The sequence below is a fragment of the Salarias fasciatus genome, chromosome 18, assembly GCF_902148845.1.
Source record: "Salarias fasciatus chromosome 18, fSalaFa1.1, whole genome shotgun sequence".
NCBI classification, from domain to species: Eukaryota; Metazoa; Chordata; class Actinopteri; order Blenniiformes; family Blenniidae; genus Salarias; species Salarias fasciatus.
In genome coordinates this window covers 10559352-10580543 of record NC_043762.1, presented here as the reverse complement: position 1 = coordinate 10580543, position 21192 = coordinate 10559352, and the positions used below count along the sequence as shown (strand labels likewise).

Sequence of the window (21192 nt, the reverse complement as noted above, 5' to 3'; positions counted from 1 at the left end):
TCCACAATAAACACCAATGAGTCCACAAGCAAATCTCATTTCAGAGTCCCTAAACCGTCTGTCTGAGAGGGTAGAAAAAGGGGGGGGAACTCCACGTTCTCCTTCCCTCTTCTGTCGGATTAAGGCTTCCTAAATGAGAACAAATTCCACCTCGTCCTCGCCTCCATTTTAATTTCCCAGCAGGATTGTGCCGCCATGGCTTTGTGTCTGAACGGTGGAGGTGAATGATGAGGATATTCACACTTTGCCTGCTCGGTCCAATTTATTTTTTCGGGCACAGAAGGGACTTTCTGTGGCTGGCGTGACGACGATCCGACTGATTTTTTAATAGGATCTGCTTGAATATGTTTTCTCTGGTTTTAGAAGTGAGCTGCAAGAGGAATTTATTACCCAACGTGAAAGCTGATGTTTGGCTGGACAGTATTCTGTGCTGGCTGGTTCAGATGATGACGGGTCAACGCTGTACGATCAATAACCAATCAATAAAGGCATCGAGCTTAGTCAAGTCAGTGGACCAGTAAATGGTGTATTTATACATAGAATTGTGTGAAAGTTTGAAAAAGAAAAACTAAAGAAAGATGACACCAGAAATCGTTTCTTCCCAGAGATTTTTATGAGGCTGATTTCCTGAGATCCTGGATAAAATCTGCTAAACTCAACATTCACGATCACGTTTTCACTTTGAATCTATTTTGTACGGTGATAATAACAAAATGATCAGAACACAGCAAAGTCGTGGCTCAAAGTCGTGGGGAGCCAGTGGAGAAAATGCATCTGGTCCCAGTTTGAGACAGTTCTCACCTCCTTGTCGTTCATTTTAAAATCACAAGAAACGCAAATGTTTTCAAATTAACCTCACTGTTTATTGATCTATTAGCACAAACCCCTCTTAGTGTTCTTGAATATTCTATTTTAATGAATGCAGGCTAAAACAGCTGTACTGAAGACAAACTGGGCATTACAGTGGTACACTACCTCCACCTAATGCCCGCAGGTGGATTTAAAAGGAAAAACTTATTACATATAATGGAAAGTGAATAGGAACTGATGTGAAATCAGTGTGTATCAATCATGAAGACTCAGCTGTGACAGGTGTTTTTTTTAAGTGGAAAATGCTGTGTTGAGTAAAGAGACTCGCATTAGAAACGGGTGTTTGTGAGTAATTCGGAGGGTTGACTTCGAGTGAGTACGACCACAAATATGTGTGCGGGGACGTGACATGAAGCTGTAGTCAGTTACTTTTCTGTGTTTTGTGTGTGTGAATGTGTGTGTGATTGAGTGAGTGAGTAAGACAAGCGAGCAGGAGATGATGTAGATTTTTTGGAGAACACGGAGGAGGTGAGAAACAAGGAGGCTGGACTGGTGTGTGTGTGTGTGTGTGTGTGTGTGTGTGTGTGTGTGTGTGTGTGTGTGATGGCAGGTGGCGTCGTAGTGTGTTTTCAGCTCATAGATTCAGATACCACACACACACACACACACACACGTGCCATCTGTAGCCTCCCAGCAGAGCTCAGAACACGACTGGTCAGGCTGAGTTTATGTGCGTTAAAACACAGAAACCACTCGTGTATCACGGAGTGTGAGCGGCGGAGCCCACGGCGTCCCCGGCGTCCCCGGCCCATGTGCTTCTTCTTCTATTACTCACTCTGGAGGGACAAAAGTCTGTTCGCACACGACACACTGTGGGGGCTTAGGCAGGATTTGGGGAGAAAAGCTGGCCCCAATAACGAAAGCTATTATAAAACTGGACGAGTCGGGTAACTGTGGGTCAGACACGCACCACGGTTGTCACGTCTCAAGGAAAATCAGTGCAATTAAGAAGTATGGCAGAAGTTTGACAAAGTTTTGTTGCTCCAGTGTTAAATACAGGTTTACCACTTGTTGATTCAAAGCAAGCTTATGGATCCATAGCCGTCATAAGAGGTAAAAAGAGCAGAATAAAATCAGATGAAATAAGAAAAGATTGCATAACAATACCACATGAATGCAGGACTATAGAAGTGTCTTCAGTGGTGCTTTAATAAGTATCTATGAGGTGGTGTTTTCTGTCATTTCCGTGTAGACGGACACCATTTTCAAAACATTATCGCCAGAACACTGAGGTTTTCTTAAAAGAAAATGTAAAAAAGATGATTTTTACTGGAAGTGTTGTCATGTAAACAGGGCCTTGGTCTAATTTGCCCCAAAATTGAAGTAAATTGTATAAAACTAATCTCTAATTTCAAAGAAATCCAATCGTCTTTAAGCCTTCTTAGATTTTGAAAGAATTGTTTCAATGCTAGTTAAATAATTTTACCTGTCATTAGATTGGTCCTAAGATAATATTGGCTGTAATATTTTAATACAGTATTATATTTTAATACACAATTAACAAGTTTTTATGTTATTGTTTATCGATTGCTCCAAAACCGAGAGACGATCTGATCAATGAGTTTTGTTTTTCTGAAGTTAAACTGTTAATTCAGCTTTAAAACATTAGGGAAAAGAGATGCTAAATCAAAGGTTTGTCTGAGTGCTCAGGACAGTGGACGCTCCACTCTGCTCGTTTTCGTTCCAACAGGCCTGTCTGTAATGAATGGATTGTCATCAGGCTCCTGAAAAGTTTGATCGATGGCCTGCATTGGACAAATTTGGAAAAAAAGGTAGATGACGCACATTTAAAACACTGCAGTGTTTCTGTGGACACAGTCGCTCTCTGTTTTGCAGCTGTGCCTCCTCACGGAGTGATTGGGAAAACAAACAAATCAATGAAGGAAAGGGAGGCGTACGGAGAGAAACGGGCACGACGTGAAGTTTACTCCGATACTTGATGAGACTTCAGCAGACAGATTGAGAGGAAGGTCGATGGAAGGAGCCGGACGTCAGCGTGTGACGCCGCTCCGCAGAAACCCCCGAGTCACTCCAGATCCACTTTGCAGGCGTAACATCAGCCTGCTGAATATTTCTGTGATACCTTCCAGATGTAGTTTTGGAAGTGAGCCGCCGGGGGAACGCGGCACGACGCGGCATGTTAATGAGCTGTAATGTATGAGCGGAGCACGGTGAGGGTTTGAGGCTTATAGCTCGAGACTCCAGAAGCTTGAGAAAGAGGCGGGCAGGAATGCGCGGCCGTGTGAAAATCCGCCCCCCCTCGCTCCATCTGGATCCGATTTATCCAGAGTGGTAATCCACCACATCCTCATTTGTTTTAAAATTGGCAACATGGTTCAGCGCTAAGTAGTCCCCGCTATGGTCAGTTTGCTTATCAATCAATTATCAATCTGTGTGGTTCATCACACGGAGATGTGTTTTTTTTTTTTTTTTCTGTTCTTCTTCTCGCCAGTGAATCGGATTTATTTTGAATCTGTGAAACTGCGGAGGTGTTTTGTCTTTGTGGTCCAATCCGCCCTGTTGAACGCTATGCTAATGTTAGCTCCCCACTTCACAGAGTTTAAAATAAAGCGTCACTGCGGCTGCTTTCAGAGTTTACTCGGGAGCATATTGTCTCTTCACGACGCCGTGTTATTCTAGTGCTGTTGGATTAAAAACCCTCCTGGTCGCCTCATGCGCCCGTGAAAAGAGACGTCACTTCCAAAACTTTAAAACTTTTGTAACACAGGAGCTCAGATCTTGTCTCTAAGCTGAAGTACGTTTAATCAATACTAATCAAGACCAGATACTATCTACAAAATCTACAAAAAGGAGAGAAAAGGAGCTGACCTGGTCGTGACAGAAGCTTTCAGGACCTTTATCAATACGACTGCACCGTCACAGATGAACCGGCGTGACACGCAGGAGCTTCTCATCATCACAGCGATATTGAACAACTGCCAGATACTGAAAATCAAAGCCGAAACTCTCACTCTTCTCACGTCTTATTGACAAAATACAGAGCCTGACTCTCACCCCCAGCAGGTGCAGAAGACGTCCGTGGTTTAAACCCGTCCACGCCCTGCTATTTGGACTTGTTGCTTATTAACTTTTCCATTTCCTGCTCTTCACTGCATCACTGTGGGTGAGAGCGAAAGCTAATAGCGTAAAATGTTAATTTCCACATCTGCTCCTGGGCCTCCAGATGGAAGAGGCAACCGTTCTGCCCTTGAGCAAGGCATTTGCTACGGACAGCTGCACATGGAGGCCATGAATAGCCGGTGTGGTTAATGAGTGATGCAAGAGGGGTGGAGGGGGGGTGGAGGGGGGGGTGGAGGGAGGCCGCGAGGCTGCAGACTGAGAGACTCTCCTTAACTAGAGTGTGAAGAGACGGACCCACTTCATTAAACGGCCTGTCTGTGTAAACAGCAAACCGCCTGCAGGACGGGCTGGAGTGACTGAGCAAGCCAGGGCCGCCATCTGCACACACACACACACACACACACGCACACACATACACACACTTTCCCACCTCACCTCGCTCTCCCTGTGGCTCCTCTTTTATGAGACGTGGTGTTGGTGGGCAGGGATGAATTCGGGTGTGCGTTTGATGCTATGAATAAAAAAAATAAAAAAAATGGCGTCACCTAAGCGTCACCGCCGGCGCTGAGACTCCTCAAAATGAGCGCTGGAGTCGGTTTCTCAGCCGGCGAGCGCACGGAGGCAGAGGACAGACCGACTCCGACGGGGAGACGACGAACAGACCCGTTACACCTGCGGCGCACGCAGCTCCATTTAAAGACGCTTGTTGACGCTCTGAGCTCTTTGAGCGCCGCCTCACAATATGAAAGTTATTAAAACAGATTCACGTGGTGAGTGTTAACATTGTTTACTTGTGTTGGTTTTTTTTTGTTGTTTTTTTTGTTTTTTTTTTTGAGGATGTATTTCGAGAGGATGCCGCTGCATTGCTTTGCGTGTAGGTTCAGTGAATAATAACTCCGAGCGTGCTTTCCTGCTCGCTGTGGACGTTTCAGCTGTCAGAAGACGGAGTTTAATACTTCAGCATTGGTGGACTTGGACCATTTCTGCCTTGTTTTTGTGCTGTTTTGTTTATTTTTACTGCACAACTTTATTACTTTGCGTGCTTGGATCATTCGGATAAATGGAAACATCTTTCTGGGGTTTAGATAAAAGCTAAACGTTGATCTATGTGTAGCTTTATGAGCGTCTTGGCATCTTTGCGGTGCAGGATGAAAAACCATTTTACTGCTGGTTTTATTCCAACTATTGTGTTTCGGACTTATTGTCCCAACTCTTTCCATGATCAAATCCAAGCAAATTCCTCGGTCTGCATGTGCATGAGAAGAGCTCCTGATTAAAAAAAACGCCTGAGAAAAGTACAATAAAACAGGAAGAGCAAAGTTTTTATAGAACATGCTTGAATAATGGAGAAATCCCAACTATTTAAATCAAGATGTTGATAAAAATCGAGAGCAGAAACAAGCAGAGTGTGGTTTGAAGGCGTCATTCAGAAGGAAAGGTGTCAGTATTGCAGAGTTTCTCATGCTTTCCAATAATCTTGAAACTGTTCTTAGAAACTGTTGAAGGATTCTGGATCATGTGTTTCTCTACATGCTCATCATCTCATAGAACTGTAAGTTCACATTTGAGAGACGTGACTGAAAAGGTTATTTACGGCTGACTCGAGAAAACAAACTATTTTTAGTCTGATCTTTATTTGATTGTTCAGGAATGTTAGTACTGACCACAGCCTTTAAAATTGAGATGTCTTTTAAAGATTTAGGAGAGAGAGAGAGAAAGAAGTGGTCCGTGTCAAACTCGTAAAGACGCCCTTTGAAAATGACGACGACTCAACAAGCTGTATGTGCGCTAATGCTGTTAACCGTGAGGAAGATCAGCAGCCTGCAGAGACGAGCTAACTGTGGGAACACTGCAGGAATGACATGGATGTTCTCTTTACAACTGGAGCAAATACGTTACACCCAGCATGGTTGTTTATGAATCTGCTGGGCTTGTTTTGGGATCGTGGTGTCTTGACTCGCATACATTCTGCTGATATTCAGAAATTTCCCACTGCTGATCAATAAACCACATTAACACTGTGATATAATCCACCCAAGGTCCTCGGATGCTGGTGTAGATTTTGTGGCCTGATGAACGACCACCAGAGCTTTGATTTGAGTGAGTTGTTCCAGTCGATCCTGAAGGTTTCAAGGAAAGCAGATGTTTCTGCCCGGGTTTCGGATGGCGCTCTGGAGCCCCCCTCTCTGGAATTTGTATAAGTATTGATCATGTTGTGTAAAGGTGGTCCAGACGTTGAGGAAGCATGCATGTAACCTGAAGCTTTTCGGGTCACTGAGCAAGGCCCCTTCACCCCCAAACTCTCAAACTTCAAATTTTGGAAAAAAGAATGTTTTCTTCCATCCCCCCTGTTCCGGAGTGTTGATAGCGAGAGGTATTCTGGGCTTTCTGCTTGATTCGCGCCGGGTTTTCTCTTGCTGATAACAGACGATATCTGAGGCTGATGGTCAGTTCGCTCTATCTGCTTTTAATCTTCCTTTATAGAATAAAAACATGCTTGAAATGTGCATTATGTGTGGGAAGGAGACATGGAACAAGTGAGTCTGCTGTTAGTTTTCCATCAGCGGTCTGCAGTCACGTTGCAGAAACCGCTTCGATAAGTGCAGTTACCTTTATGGGAAAATTTGAAACGTGTAGGCGGCTCAAATTACCTTCATGAGTTGGTGAGTTTCACGAGGAGTATTTTCTGATAAAAGGCTGAAATGTACTTGTTACATTCACTTTTTCCCCCCCCCCCCTCACTTGAAAGCCTGGCAGGTCAACCATGACCCTGAACCACTTAGCAGTGGATTACTCGCTGAGTCTAAAGAAGTACAAGAGATGAAGCAGAACACGAGCATTAGCACCATATTTAATTAAAAAAAATGACTGAAACCACTGCGTACGTTAACGCTGTGTTCTGGCTTATTGTGGCAGAAGTTTTCATAATCTTATTTAGAGCAGTGATAGGAAACCTTCGTCATTGTGTCGTCTTTGCTATCAGTGAACCAAATTGTGACAGAGTACTCCTATCAACAAAATATGACGATTATGGCCGCTGAATGAGTAGAAACATCTGTAGAATAGGCATTTCAAATTAAAAAAACAAAACAAAAACACATTTATGCATGCAGTCACACTCTGGAGACTTACTGTAACGGTTATCTGACTGATCCTGAACCTAGAAATGCTTTCGAGATGTATGTTGAGCAGTCGCGCTACATGAATTTTGTGTTCGGTGCTTCATTTGATTGTTGCATTTGTGCTTGGTGCATTGTAAAAATGACGTCCTCCTTTTTAATTTGTGGCAGTTTTTTTTTTTTTTTTTTTTTTTTATTTTCCAACTTCTTGACCCTGGTTTTTATTAAAAGAACCCAAATCAGATCTTCGCCTCTATAGAAGAACGAGACCACACACGTTGTGTTTATAACACCTTCTGGCTACATTGCATTGGCTGACTCTCATTTCCTGCAGACTAAACTCAATCATAACTACTAATTTCCTAACGATTAAAACCCCATAACCTCATGTTAACCCAAATCTAACCCAATTTTCTGTCCCCACAAAAATAACCAAGCCCCCATAACCTCGGTGTGCGGACATATTTGGGACCCCCACAACAGAAACAAATAGAGAAAGACACACACATGCACACACAGCGACACTTGAGATGTTCGGAAGCGGACAGTGGGTGGACAGAAGGGTGTCGCCTGGTAAAGGATGATGTGCTGCAGCGGTGGTGGGAGGTCCGCGCAGACAGCGGAGACTGATGAAGTCTCTCGGCGCGCTCGCCGGGATCCGTGCAGCCTCCCAGTGCTTCACACGGCCGTGCGCTCATATTTCTGTTATCGCCTCCCTCCGTCCCTCCCGACGAGAGCAGCCTCTTTTGCAATCTGAAAGAGTTACTGACTCTGTTCACACTGCAGCTTCCTAAATCAGATTTTCTTTTCATTTGCCCACACACACATACTTGAGAGGAAGCTGATATTTTCTTATCTGTGTGAACAGCAACAACTCGGGCAGAAAGTCATTTTTTAATTTAGATACAGCCGAGGGAATAAATGGAATAAAATATGTGACTTGATGTGATACTCCAGATATTTTCTATGAATGTGGAGTCATATGATCTATATAGATCGAGGAAGGGGGCTGGATGAATCCCCCTCCTCACAGAGCTTTAACTACATTGCCCGCCCCCCCCCCCCCCCCCCCCGAACATCTCACCATGGCTTACACAAGGAAGTTATGAGAGATATTGAAGCGCTGCAGCAAACAGAAAAAGGAAATAAACGATTTGACGTACAGTGTGGAAGGTGTATTTTAATAAAGCCGACAATCAAAAGTCGTGGGGAGGCAGGTGAGGAAATGACCCGACAGCCATTTCTGATAGTGTTGTAGTGAAGACCACCCAACAGCAGACCGAGTCAAGACCAAGACCAGAGCATCCCTTTGTCTGCCCAATCATCTGTATTCATGGTTTTCAATGCAGTGGCAGTGTGTGTTGTTTTAGACATCCAGGCAAACTGCAGAAGGTCTCGGCGTCAGCGGGAACACGTGTGAGAGCGGCACACATCCTGTGTTTGTCTTCTCAGCTTGACGGGAAGCTCAGAACTGAGCGCGTCTGACTCGGGAGTGCGTACGGAGAGCGATTCGTCTCCGCAGCGCCGCGGTGCTCACAGTGCCGCGCATGATCGTACATTATTGGAGTTTTTATTAATGTTCTGTTTTTACAGCAGGAAAGTTTTCTCTAATAAATCTAATGATTGAACGCGCTGCTGCACGAAGTTGCGAGAGATAGATTTTAAAAAGAGTGATCGATTTTCTTGCAGCAGCAGCAGCAGCAGAGGGATCTTTACTTTTACTCTGCAGTTCCCCACATTATAGACACTCACCACATTGCAGAGTGAAATATGTGTCGACCGCCTTTGTGATTTTCTGCGAATTAATCGACTTCCATGTGGAGATTCAGTGGAATCCTTCTTTGAATTGACTTACCGCTAATTGAGTTCACAGAATCAACTTTTGATTGGAGGCCCGGAAGAAAACAACACAATTATCCTCAGACACAACAACTACTCAAGTGTACTTTCAGCAGCTGTGTGCGTTTAACCAAAGAGCCATAAAACACTGCGGAGAGAAACGAACGGCGTAGTAGAAATCAATTATGAATGAGTCCAAACATCACGCCGTATGTGTTCCTCATTTATTTTCCTTACTGCAGCTCTGACCTGTTTTTTGTTTGCTCGTTTCCCACCCTACAGGTATGACTACGTGGAGGTGTACAACGGCGGCGACGAGTTCTCGCGCAGGCTGGGGAAGTTCTGCGGGAAGATCGCGCCGTCTCCCATCATCTCCAGCGGCAGCCAGCTCCTCATCAAGTTCGTGTCCGACTACGAGACGCACGGGGCGGGCTTCTCCGTCCGCTACGAGGTCTTCAAGACAGGTGTGTGGCGCAGAAATCCATCCTTCTGCCTTCTTGTTCCGCTTTATCCAACCTCAGCTTTGCAGTGAATGTGCAGATTAACATGAAGACAAACATTGAACCTCAAAGGCCTGTTTCTGGAGTACCCTGCATAATAGGGAGAACATGCAAACTCCACCTTTTTATTGTGAGGCAGGCGGTCAAACCACTACACCACTTCACCTAGAGAAGTCCTTTTCAAAGAAGTCGGGCTTTAGCTGTGCTTTTATTCACAAACTTCACTGAATGTGATGAATCGGCTCATGAAAAGCAGCCAATTTAAATTCTGCCAGGGTTTTTTTTTTTTTTTTTTTTCCGATGTTTGCTCTGTTGGTTTGGGGAAGAAAAAAAATCAGGAATAAATATTTTCTTTATTGATTGAATATGCTCCGGGAGCCTGGTGGAATTTACAAGGGCAGAAAAATAACCATCTGCTTTGTGACTGAAACAAAAAAGTGTCTTTTTGTCATCAATTCTAAAAGAAGCCAGCTTAATCAGTGTTTTTGGTTTGATTTTGGCCCTTAATAGTGGATTTACAGTCAGTCTTAATAGATATTTTGGATTAAATTAAAGAAAAGTTACCAAATCTAAGCTTAAAGGAATTACATTGAATTTCTGCCTGAACAGTTTGTTTCATGTCAGGACCTCTAAATGTGCCGGATGTGTTGCTGTGAGCTACACTTACTTATGCCTCGCTAATAATTGACCGAAGCCGCTTTTAAACAGCCCTGGAAACTCTCTGTTCAGCGAAAGCACAGCCGCTGCGTTTCTAATTAACAAACTGCAGCAGGCCCGTCTCGGCTGCTCCCTGCAGTAACCTCTCCAGGAAGGCAGGGTTTAAAAATATTCCTCTTGTTTGTGTGTTCGGCGTCCGTGGCTGTCCAAACAGCCGAGGCTGGACCTCTCGCACGCTGACCTCCGAGCTGCAGGCCAAATAAACTCGAAGACCCAGAATTCAGCGGAGAATCAACGAGGATGCTTCGCAGGACAGACCCGTATAAACACCGCCTGTCAAGGAAGGAACCTCACTCCCGTGTCCTACATTTGTATTTGCTCTTCCCTCCCGGGTCCACTTGAGTAGCCGCCAAAGCGGCAAATCTCCTGTGACCACTTCAATTTCCACCAATGGGGGGGGGGCTGCAGATAAATCAGATTTTAAGAAAAGAGGGTGAAATGTGCAGGAGATCCCTCTTCATTTTCTGTTTATACCCCAGAGGGCAATAACCGTTCACAGCATCAGGGGATCCAGAAATAACAATCCCCAGGTGGGCTGATGTTAGAAAGTGCTGTTTTAGATGATGAAAAATGGATCGGCGACCGCTCCTTTGTGCTCGGGCGGGGAGCGAGGCGGCGCTGGGATCCGGGTTAGAGGCCCGGTTCAGGCTCCTGCAGGCTCTTCCCCCCTTATCTCTTCTCTGAACTACAAACGTCTCAGAGCAGGACTTTGAAAATCGGGCTGGTATCGACTTTAATTCCTGAAGCCGTGACTGATGGACGACATGATGGTATTAGAAAGTCGGTGTAATAAATCTCTGGGAAAGTGGGTCAGAGAAGTGTGAGCTCAGATGGGACCGCTGCTCTTCAAAAGTTTTCATTAAGGATTTTCTTTTAAAGGATGTAGCTTCCACAAAGATTTAGATGATTTATACATGAGCTTTGGTCTCTAATAACATTATGAGATTGAGATTCATGGCTGAGTGAGGATCTGGAGTCACCTTGCCATTTACTTCTATAAAAGTGCAAGTTAATGTCTTTTTAACCTGAAATCGACTCTTCTGATGGAGCGGAGAAAAGCTGATCTGTTCATGGGATTCAATGAAGATTCAGTCTGACTGAACACAAGATAGCCAACATGGAAACAACACAGTTTACAATACAGTTTAGTCTGTACTGTGGCTGTGAGCTGAACACTCGTCTTCCTCTCCAGGTATTCATTAACTCTCATCATCCGTCGGCGCCTCTCTGGTGCTTTCCGCTGTGTTGGTCTGAATTCGTTGTGGATTCCAAGGTGTAGTGGCGTTCGTGAGTTTCGGCACGCCGCCGTGGCCACCGCTGCTGTCCCACCTTGTTTTTATCAGAGAAACAACCGCCTTCCTGTTGTTGTTTCTGTGGAGCACGTACTTCCGCCGTCTCCTCTCCAGCAGGCTGGGAATTCACCACCTGCAAGCTTTTTTTTCTGTGCCTCTCTCTCGTTTTGTATGGCTACCTGTACCTTATCTGTGTTTCCCTGCGATACACCGTGTGCGTCTGATTGCCTTTGTGTGTGTGCGACAGACAGGTGTATGGGACCCCAGGCTCATTTAGCTAATGGGCTGTTTGTCCTTGGAGGCTACAGGGGTGACCTGCAGATGAGATGGATGCTCTGGCATCGAACGGGGGCTTTGAAACTGGGACAAAATGTTTATGTGTGTGTGTGTGTGTGTGTGTGTGTGTGTGTGTGTGTGTGTGAGAGAGCGCTGGCCTCGATATGGCTCCTCTGCCACCTAACAAGTTAAAAACAGCACTTGTATTCACTCAGGTATTTCCCCCCCCTCTCCTGCCATTTTTCCGCCTTCCTTTTCGCCACATTTAAAATCCATTACAGTCAGAGCAGCGTGCTGAAGGTAAATGGAGCTGGTTACGCTCAGGCTTTCTCTCCACAGAGACCACTTCTTCTCTCTCAGGGTCCTTTATGCCCCTTCTGCTCTGTTTTTGTCCTTTGATGTCACATTTCTGTTTTATTGTCTTTAATTTAGCATCTCGTAGTGAATCAAAGAGTCGATGCCGAACCGTCAGAGTGACACAGTTTGGGGAAAAATGACTCCAATTAGCCTCTTTTTTTAACATTCTAAGTTCTGATTTTACTTTTATTGTTCTCATTTGAGACGATTCAGTCATTAAGTTTGAACATGGGTGTTGTGATCGTTGGCACTGTTATAATCTGTCAGTCCAAAATGTTTCATGTTGGGTTTGTGGGTGTTCAGAATTTGCCCGGCTACTTGAGTCTGACATGGCAGTACAGAAGACAACTGGATGGATATTTAGGCACATGTAATAAATGAAGTGGGCCTAATACCAAACCCTGTGGAACAGTCTTCAGATGCAACAACAAATTTAATCCTGAATGAAAGTAAAAATGAAGCAAATTTGTTTTGAAGAAGAGTGTTTGGTGTTACAAAATATCTTTTATTGTGTTTTTTTATCAGTGTTCTTGATAGACCAAAAAGTAGCTGCTATGCAAATGACTGAATAGGTCAGAAACACCTTGTTGGCACATTTTGTGTCCCTTTTAGGGACAAAAAAACAACATTTCAAAACATCTTTGATGCTCAGTTCAGTGGTTGCCGTTCAAAAAGTCTGTTATACCACCACATTGTTGTGATAGGATCTGTAGTTTTGGTTTTTTACTCAAAATGAATGAGAAATCTTGTGGTTATGAGAGTAACGACTATTCTTTAACAAGGAACAGCATATGGCAGCAGTGTGATGATATTGTCATGAAACTTCTTTATAAGCACTTTCACAGTGTGATTTTACACAGAAAGTTGGATTTCTCTGCTCAAGAAGTGAACTTGAAACACTGTCTTTGGGTGTTTGAGTCAGCTGAACAGATGTCTTTGCTCGCATTTCCATATTTCTGTGTGGCCTCATGCCTCGTCTCCATCCCTCTCGTCCCCGTCTGTCATTACTGCCAGAAAAACCCCAAGACGCAGCCGCAAAAAGCAGCGGCGCTCGTTCACATGACATGTTCTGTTTGGACCCAGAGATGGCACTTTGAGGCGGCGGCGGCGGCGGCGGCGGCGGCGGCGGCGGCGGCGGCGGGTAGCTCTCAGACGCTCGGTCGCATTCGCCTCATGGAGCCGTAACTCCACCCTCTGCTGCGACCGCGGGGTCCGCTTCATTCATAAATGATGGCCGACGGAGGCCTCTTCACTATATTCATCCCTGCTTTCTCGTTTTATCACAGTTTTCTTCTTTTTATTTTTTAAACAGAAACACATGTCGGTCGTGGTTCAGTCGGAGGAGGCAGGGATTTTCTTTTTCCCTTGAAGCGGCTTCCAGCCGCAAGCTGATTGAAGAGTCGTCGATAAAAACCATGAAAGGAACACGGAGGTGGATGAGAAAGAGATGGACCAGCGAGGAATGAGACGTGTGTGTGTTAATGTCGAACACAAAAACACAGACAGGCTGAAGCCACCGAGGAAATCTACAAACGCTTACTTGTTGAGGGAGAACCCTGCGCGTCGCTTCTAATGCGGCGATGGAGGATGAATCGTGCGCAGGGTGGAGCGAGAGCGACAGCTCACCCGTCTGGTCGATGTATATCTATATATATCCCCACTTCTGCTCGGTTATTTATACCTCAAGAGGAGATTAAATTGATCTTCTGTGCAGTGATTCTCGATCCACCGACAACAAATGACATCTGTTGACGAGTCTTTCAAAAGCTGCGTTAAAACTCCGCAATCGGCATCGTGTTTTTCTGTTCATTGGGTCTGTATTGGATAATTCCATCAGTTTGATACATTCATTCCATCGGCATCTGAGCAAATTGACTCTACGGTGGCCAGTGAGGGTCATTTGGTTGCAATAACGCTTGACAGCATAATATGTTGGACTTTTTTTTTTTTCTTTTTTTTTATTGCCATGGAGGCATGTTATTTCAGCCACATCACACACACATGCGCACACACACACACACACACACACACACACACACACACACACACACACACACACACACACTAAAGTGTGCCAGCTGAGCCGGATCGAAGCCTCATCCCTTACCGCCCATCTTTCCTCATCATTTATCATGTCGCCCTTTTAATGACACCACCTGTGTCAACAGCGAGCAGTCCACTGTGTGTGTGTGTGTGTGTGTGTGTGTGTGTGTGTGTGTGTGTGTGTGGGTGTGTGTGTGGGTGTGTGTCTGGGTGTGTGTCTGGGTATGTGTGGTAATGGATTTCTTGCATACTGGCATGCTCAGACAACATGCAGGTCACATCTGGCCTGGCAACATTAGAAACTCCCTGTACCCCCATTGCCACATTAAACCACACACACACACACACACACACACACACACACACACACACACACACTCCCCCTGTGCCTCTGAGGGATGCTTGACCCTGGTCCACGCCTGGCGCCGCCCGCCTCCTCGCAGTGATCAGTCACTGTCTCGTAGCCTCGGCCGTGTCGCTTCACGACAAGCCGAGGTGTGAACCACCAGCCGGAGGTCGCTGATGCGAGGCGACGCTCAGACTCCTCATGAGCGCCGTCGACAGCGAGGACGCCTCCGTCGGCCAGAGACGCCGCCGAGTACAAAAGATGGCATCGGCGTCAACAGCTGCCAGGTCTGCCAGCTGCTCCGTTTTGTACTTTTATCGGGAGGCAGGTATTCTGAGTGTTGTTATTCAGAATTCAGCTTTGTGTGTTGGAGACGTTATTATCCACCCACCGATCTTCCAGCTTAGGGTCGCAGCGGGGTTGTGAGATTATTGACGAATACAGGGGCAGATCTGTGGTGCAGATCGAGTGCTTTACTCAAGCTTACTACATCCAAAGTGCATAAACCGCCTCTGCTACTGTAGGTGCTGATTTTTATACATGCACATCGTGTAAATTAGGTAGATGAGTTGAATGAGTTGGGTGTGTTGAATGAGCTAATGGGATTTTGTGCGCTGTTGTTTGTGTCTGTAGCTGGAAAACAAACACAAGATCAGGGAATTTGGTGTTTTAGAGAAGCTTAGTGATGTGAATACAGGAAAATGCTGCTGGAAAACATGCAAACTTTAGGCTTTAGTATTGGAAAGTTCTCCAATAATGTGTGTGTGTGTGTTGATCATGATCCGTCATACATCGTCCGTAAACACCTCAGTCACAACACAGACGGTGGATTGGAGTTGATGTGACTCCTCCAAGAAAAAAACCCAAAAAAAACTTCTAGAACGATTCTCCTGAATCCATTTCACTGGATCTGAGTCAGAAAACGTCTTTTCTGTTAAAAGTCAGTCAGGAAACCCGGAGGGGGTGCAGGAAGTGAAACGCTATCCTTAAAACATGTTCTTACACAGAGTTTCTCTTCTAAACACCTGAAACGGAGAGGTCAAGCCTGTAAAAGACTCCTGAAATGCCAAATTCTGAGACTTCTGCAAAAGGTCAAAATGGGATGGTATTTGGTTTCTGTGTGGATTAAAAAAATGTCATAAGTGTTTTGGCTGCGGCAGACAGAAAAGGTCACAAATCCAAAACGCAGAAGATCCAAAAAAAAAAAGTCAAGCAGGAATAAAAAGTGATGATATTTGTGATTTTATGCATCTGTTTGCTGAAAATGTCCTCAAAGCACAGAAAAAAGGGAACTCATTGGAAGTCAAATTGAAAGTGACAATAATGTGATGAGAAGCGACCCCTCCGTGACCCCCGTGACCCCCGTGACCGTCCGGGAAGGCCTCCTGACGTTTTAACGCGCCGCCCCGTCCGTCTCTTCTCCCCCGCAGGTCCGGAGTGTTCCAGGAACTTCACCGAGCCCCGGGGCGTCATCAAGACGCCGGGCTTCCCGGAGAAGTACCCCAACAACCTGGACTGCACCTTCATGATCTTCGCCCCCAAGATGTCGGAGATCGTGGTGGAGTTCGACAGCTTCGACATGGAGCCCGACACCACGCCGCCGCCCGGCGCCCTCTGCAGATACGACTGGCTGGAGATCTGGGACGGCTTCCCCGCAGGTAGGAGGCAGAAACGTCTTTTTATAGGTGGATTTTTCACATTTGGACGAGTTTTCAGAACAGAGTTTTGTTCTTTCTCCTCATCACGTTCTCCTCTTAACCTTTATTTCAGAGTTATGCTGAAAGCATGAAAGTATCTGACTGAAGTTGACTTCCTGTTTTGATTTAAAAAATAAAAGTCAGTTTAAAATGGAAATTAGTGTTATGAAGTCCTACAGAAGGATTACATGAATTAAGTAACTAAACTATAATTAGATGTTTATTTGAAAATTACAGCACAACTCCCAACACATTTTATCTCAGAACACTGTAAATGGTGTATGTAATTAAAAAATAAAGTAAACAAGGGCTTGAAAAAGAAAGTTGAGAGATGTGAAGCAGAAAGAAGTGGATTGCTTCTCAGCAGGTGGAGAGCGGGATTACAGGAGGAGGTGGAGTAGAAAATAAGGAGGAAAGCTGCAGGAGGCGGCGGAGGGATGAGAGGACGGCGTCCCTCGGCGGATGCTGACAGGAAAACAGGCGGGTGGAATCGGGTGGAGGTGAAAGGGGGGGGGGGGGAGGAGAGGAGAACGAGGGATTCGGGCTGGATTGAAGGATGAAGGAGGGGGAAAAAAAAAGCAGGTTAACAAAGGCAGGAGGAGGATTCAGGGTGAAGCGGCGTGTATAAATATATGCATATACTGTAGATGTGTGTGGAGACTCTTGCTTCTCTCGCAGCTCGACAACAACAAAAGGATGAATCCTAAAAAATGGGTCGCATTTTAAATTTCAAAGAATTTTTTTTTTTATAATATTAGCGAAGTACTTGGCAAATACATTTTTTTTCTTTTTTTTTTTTTGGTATTTTTATTATTTCTCAGTAATCCTCTTACACAAACAGGATTTGCAGGGTGTTTCAGGAAATTGGCACATAATACCGTACTGTATTTCTGCGTCTTGATTGGCTGGGTGCTGCTCTATCCGCATTAGTCCTGAATGACTGACTTCTACATGGTCACTGCGGCTCAATCTCAACGCCGCATCGGGGAGGATTTTCCTGGCGGCAGCGCAACTTTCAGGCATTTCACCACATTTCAATATTCAGAGGGGGATCTTTTAAAGCGCCTTTAACCCTTCCAAGGGCTCATTAGCATACTTGGATGTTTACATTCTGTGTTTTTAAATGGTTTGTCTCGACTTTTAGGTGTGAATCATGTGCATATGCATTTAAAAACTCCTCTTGAGATGACAAAAATGACACACAATTCAGCTCTCAATTTAATGCGTGTTTGTCTACGGGCCATTCAGCACCAGTTCGCTGCCATGTAATGTATTATATATCATTTAACAATCCATTAATCAAGTGCTCTGACTGGAGGATGCCCTGTTCTCAGGAAACAAAGGGAAAAACAACAGCAGCACTGATTTTAATGTAAATATTTCATGATGTTTTCTATTATTGTAATGCATTTACCAGCATTGATTTGGAAGAAATGCAAATGTGGTCACTAAATTATTAAAACTGGTTGAAAAAAAAATATGTTTCTGAAAGATATTAGTATTTTCAGCTCGGTTAAACAGAAAAAGAATGTAAATTGAAATCTGAATTAGAAAGTTGAACAGGAACCCAAGCCGTTACTGTCTATTCAAATGACGATTAGCAGGTTTATTCCACGTTAAACACCTTCATAAACGCAGACAAGTCTAATTTGAATTAAAGGCACGTTTTAATATTCTGCAGTTTAAAGTAAGTATCATTTTTCATCACTGTAATTGTTTCAGGACTAAAAATCTGAGAAAAGTCTCCGGTCGTACTGAAGATCTGTCTCTTTTTATATCTGATGTAAACAATCCTCATAAAATAAGATTTCAGTGAGGTAAAGACACTTATCTATGGATGTTTTGAATATGTACCAAACGAAACGCTCTATATTTCCATTAAAAGCTCGTCTCTGTGTTAATACTCCGTCTTTTCCTTGAGACTCATCTTGAACCAAGCGAACGAGAGCCTCCTTCACAGCTTGCTCATTGTTCCTCCACCGACCAGGTTTAGGAATGAAAAAAAAAAATAAATAAAAAAAGCGGCACTCGGCACATGAATGATGGAGATGCAACCTGCTCTACCCTCTGTTCGCTCTCGCCGCCGCTCCCATTGTTGTCTAATTAGCCGCGGAGCGTGCGGATCATTGTGGGAGCTGCGTTCCTTGGACGGGCCTGAGTCGGTTTGCCAGGATACCCACAATGCTCCCCGCTTCGCCCAAAAGCTCCGTCTGGCTACCGCCAAGGAGGAGCCTGGCACCGGGAGACGAGGGACACAAAGGCTGGCGCAGGTAGACAGACGGTGACACACACTTTCAAGCCTCGCCAGCATACAGGACACGCCAGTGCAACGATCTGCACGCGCGTGTGTGTGTGTGTGTTTGCAGAGCGAACATGTGTGTCAGAGCTGATAACAAAGCATCTCTGCAGCAGAGGTTAAGACCGGGATGTAGTTCTTCATCCCGTCAAATGCATTTGCAGTGTTAACACAAACATCAAACCGCTCCATTATGCACTCTTCTTCTTCTTCTTTGTTTTTTTTTTTTTTTTCTCTCTACTGTAAAATCACTTCTTCTGAAAGGATTTAATCAAGAAAACGGGCGTTCAGTGCTCATTATGCTTCGGTTTTTAGTCTTCAGAAAATCAAACAAATAACGCTTTTATTCCTTTTAAAAACACATTTTCACATTTTCGATCAGCGAAAACAACGCAGCCTGATAAACAACTGCTTCATTAGGCTTCGTTTTCTTGGCTAAAAAAATCATTAATACATATTCATGGTCTTCGTGTTTCCTTGAATCAAAGGTTAAAACAATATATTTAAAGGGGGAAATTTCATTTCACTGTTTGGAGGAGGGCAACAAATCAGCAATTAGCAAATTCTGTTGTAATTTTGACAAACTTAGTAAAATTATCATTTATTTCAAAGATTACAAAAACTATAAAAGCACTGGAACAGTAAGATACCTGAATGTACACTGAAAACGGCGAATCGAAGTTAATTAAGTATATTTCTATTATTAAAAACAAAATGTGTAGTTTATAGAGACAAGACAAAGCTGATTTCCCCGAGGTCTCATCCACACAGATTGTTCTCAGTTTTTCTAGTTTCTGTCAGATGTTTGTTTCGTCGTGTGGATCCTCGTTTCCTGCAGGATTTTCCTCTTTTATTCATATTGATTTCATCAAACCTCAAACAGCCGAACGGCGGAAACCATTTCCTGGCACCTCTGATAAGGCTGGAATAGTTCAGCATGTAATCCGTCACAGATTACTGAATACCTGCTTTAAAGTGTAACCGATAAACATAATCCATCAGATTACTGGAGCTCGCCATTTAATTTTTTTTCTTCCCTGTGGTTAAAAGCAAATTGTTGGGAATCTATAATTTCTTCCGAACATCTGGGGCTGAAACCGGACTCCTTGAGTGTGAGAGGCTGCAGATAAAGTATCTGCAGCAAGCAGCAGGAGCAACAAGCCTCACATTGTTCTTCTCAGATAAGAGCGGGATGAGACGAGTCCGCGGACACGCCTATCGACACGAGAGAGAGTGAGAGTTTCCCGCGTCTTAAAGAACGCCGTTACGGTGGATCTCTCGCTGGACCGCCGCTCTTTTATCTGTTGCTTCATCCGGCTCTTCCTCTTCTCAAATAATCCTGCAAAAAAAAAAAAAAAAAAACACATAAAGCAAGAAATGTTTGTAGAACATCTTCTCTCACTTCACGTTCACTCTGAATGTTGAAGGGTTGATTTGTGGGCGGATGTGAGGAGCTGGATTTAAATTTTAGGGTTTTCCCACCATGAGGCGAGAAAATTAATCCCAAGAAGCAAAGTTTCTCAGACTTCAATGGAAAAAAAACAAACGTTCCTTCACTTTATTCAGGAACCAAACATTAACTTTCTTTTCTGCCCTTTTGAAACACAAAAGTCTGTCTTGTAATCTTGTTACGGTCCTTTACTCCTCTCCCAACACTAAAAGATAGTGGGTGTCGATACAGCATGAGGTGGGGTTTAGTGTTTTTCTCCTGCCTCGGCGTGAGGTGCTCGGTCTGCTCCGGATCTGACCGTCTCCCCTCCGCTCTGCTCCTCAGTGGGTCCTCACATCGGCAGATACTGCGGACAGACGTCCCCGGGCCGGGTGGTCTCCTACACCGGCATCCTGTCCATGACCATCACCACGGACAACGCCATCGCCAGGGAGGGCTTCTCCGCCAACTACACCATCCAGGAGAGGAGCCTTCCTCCGGGGCGCGAGGACGAGGGTGAGCAGCTAACAAACCCCAAACGCCTCCGTTTGGTAAAAGAATGACCGGCAGGTCCCGACACCCAGCCGGCCAGCAGTTTGTCCATCAAACCCCCCCCCCCAGCCTCAATCTGACCTTCAACCTTTGACCTCTGAACTAACGAGAATCGCTCCTTTGGGTATTATTAGCATGCAAGAAAGAAAATAATGTGGTTTCTCCTTGCAGCAGATTCTTTTTCCATGTGGTGCCTGTTGTTCAACAGTCAATCCGAGCTGCTTCTAATCTGGAAGTCGTCAATTTGACCAGTGAAACCATCGCTTGAAGTCTTTTCTTCAGCTGAGTCAGAACTCACAATCAAAGTCTTGATGCTTCTGAATGGATTTACGGAGATTTCATGTTTCTCAGATTAATCTGATCCTTTAAAGATGTTTGCGTTCTGAACACAAATAAAGCAGCTGATTTGTCGTCAGGTCACTATTATCGGATCAAGAAGTCATAAATAAATATTTGTATGGTCTAACTCATGTTGAATTAACATCTAATTCTAGAGTACCTTTAAAGTTTACTTGTATTTTTTCCATTTAAACCAAGGAGGGGATTGAGGTGATTGTGTTTATGGGGCACTAATGTACCATTTTAATCCAGCTTTTTGTATTTTAAGAGGATTATCACGTGAATTTTGAGTGAAAACAAAAACAAAACTGCTCTTTCCAGTTCATTTTTCAGCAGTTTCGACAGGATATGTGAGCTTCACCGCAAACATTAGATCAAAATCTGTATATTTGATTCACTGGCTGCACTTTTTAGATAAAATATTCACTAGTCAATATCA

At 44.4% G+C, this 21192-nt stretch overlaps 1 protein-coding gene across 1 annotated transcript in view; it reads left to right on the top strand.

Annotated features, from left to right (window-relative positions):
• Nucleotides 1-21192, top strand: part of LOC115404871 (neuropilin-1a-like) — a 70077-nt gene that overhangs the window by 15758 nt on the left and 33127 nt on the right. Inside the window, exons 3-5 of the mRNA XM_030114209.1 lie at nt 9192-9373; nt 15871-16098; nt 20208-20378. Coding sequence (XP_029970069.1) covers nt 9192-9373; nt 15871-16098; nt 20208-20378 — 581 coding nt within the window. The remainder of the gene's footprint in view (nt 1-9191; nt 9374-15870; nt 16099-20207; nt 20379-21192) is intronic.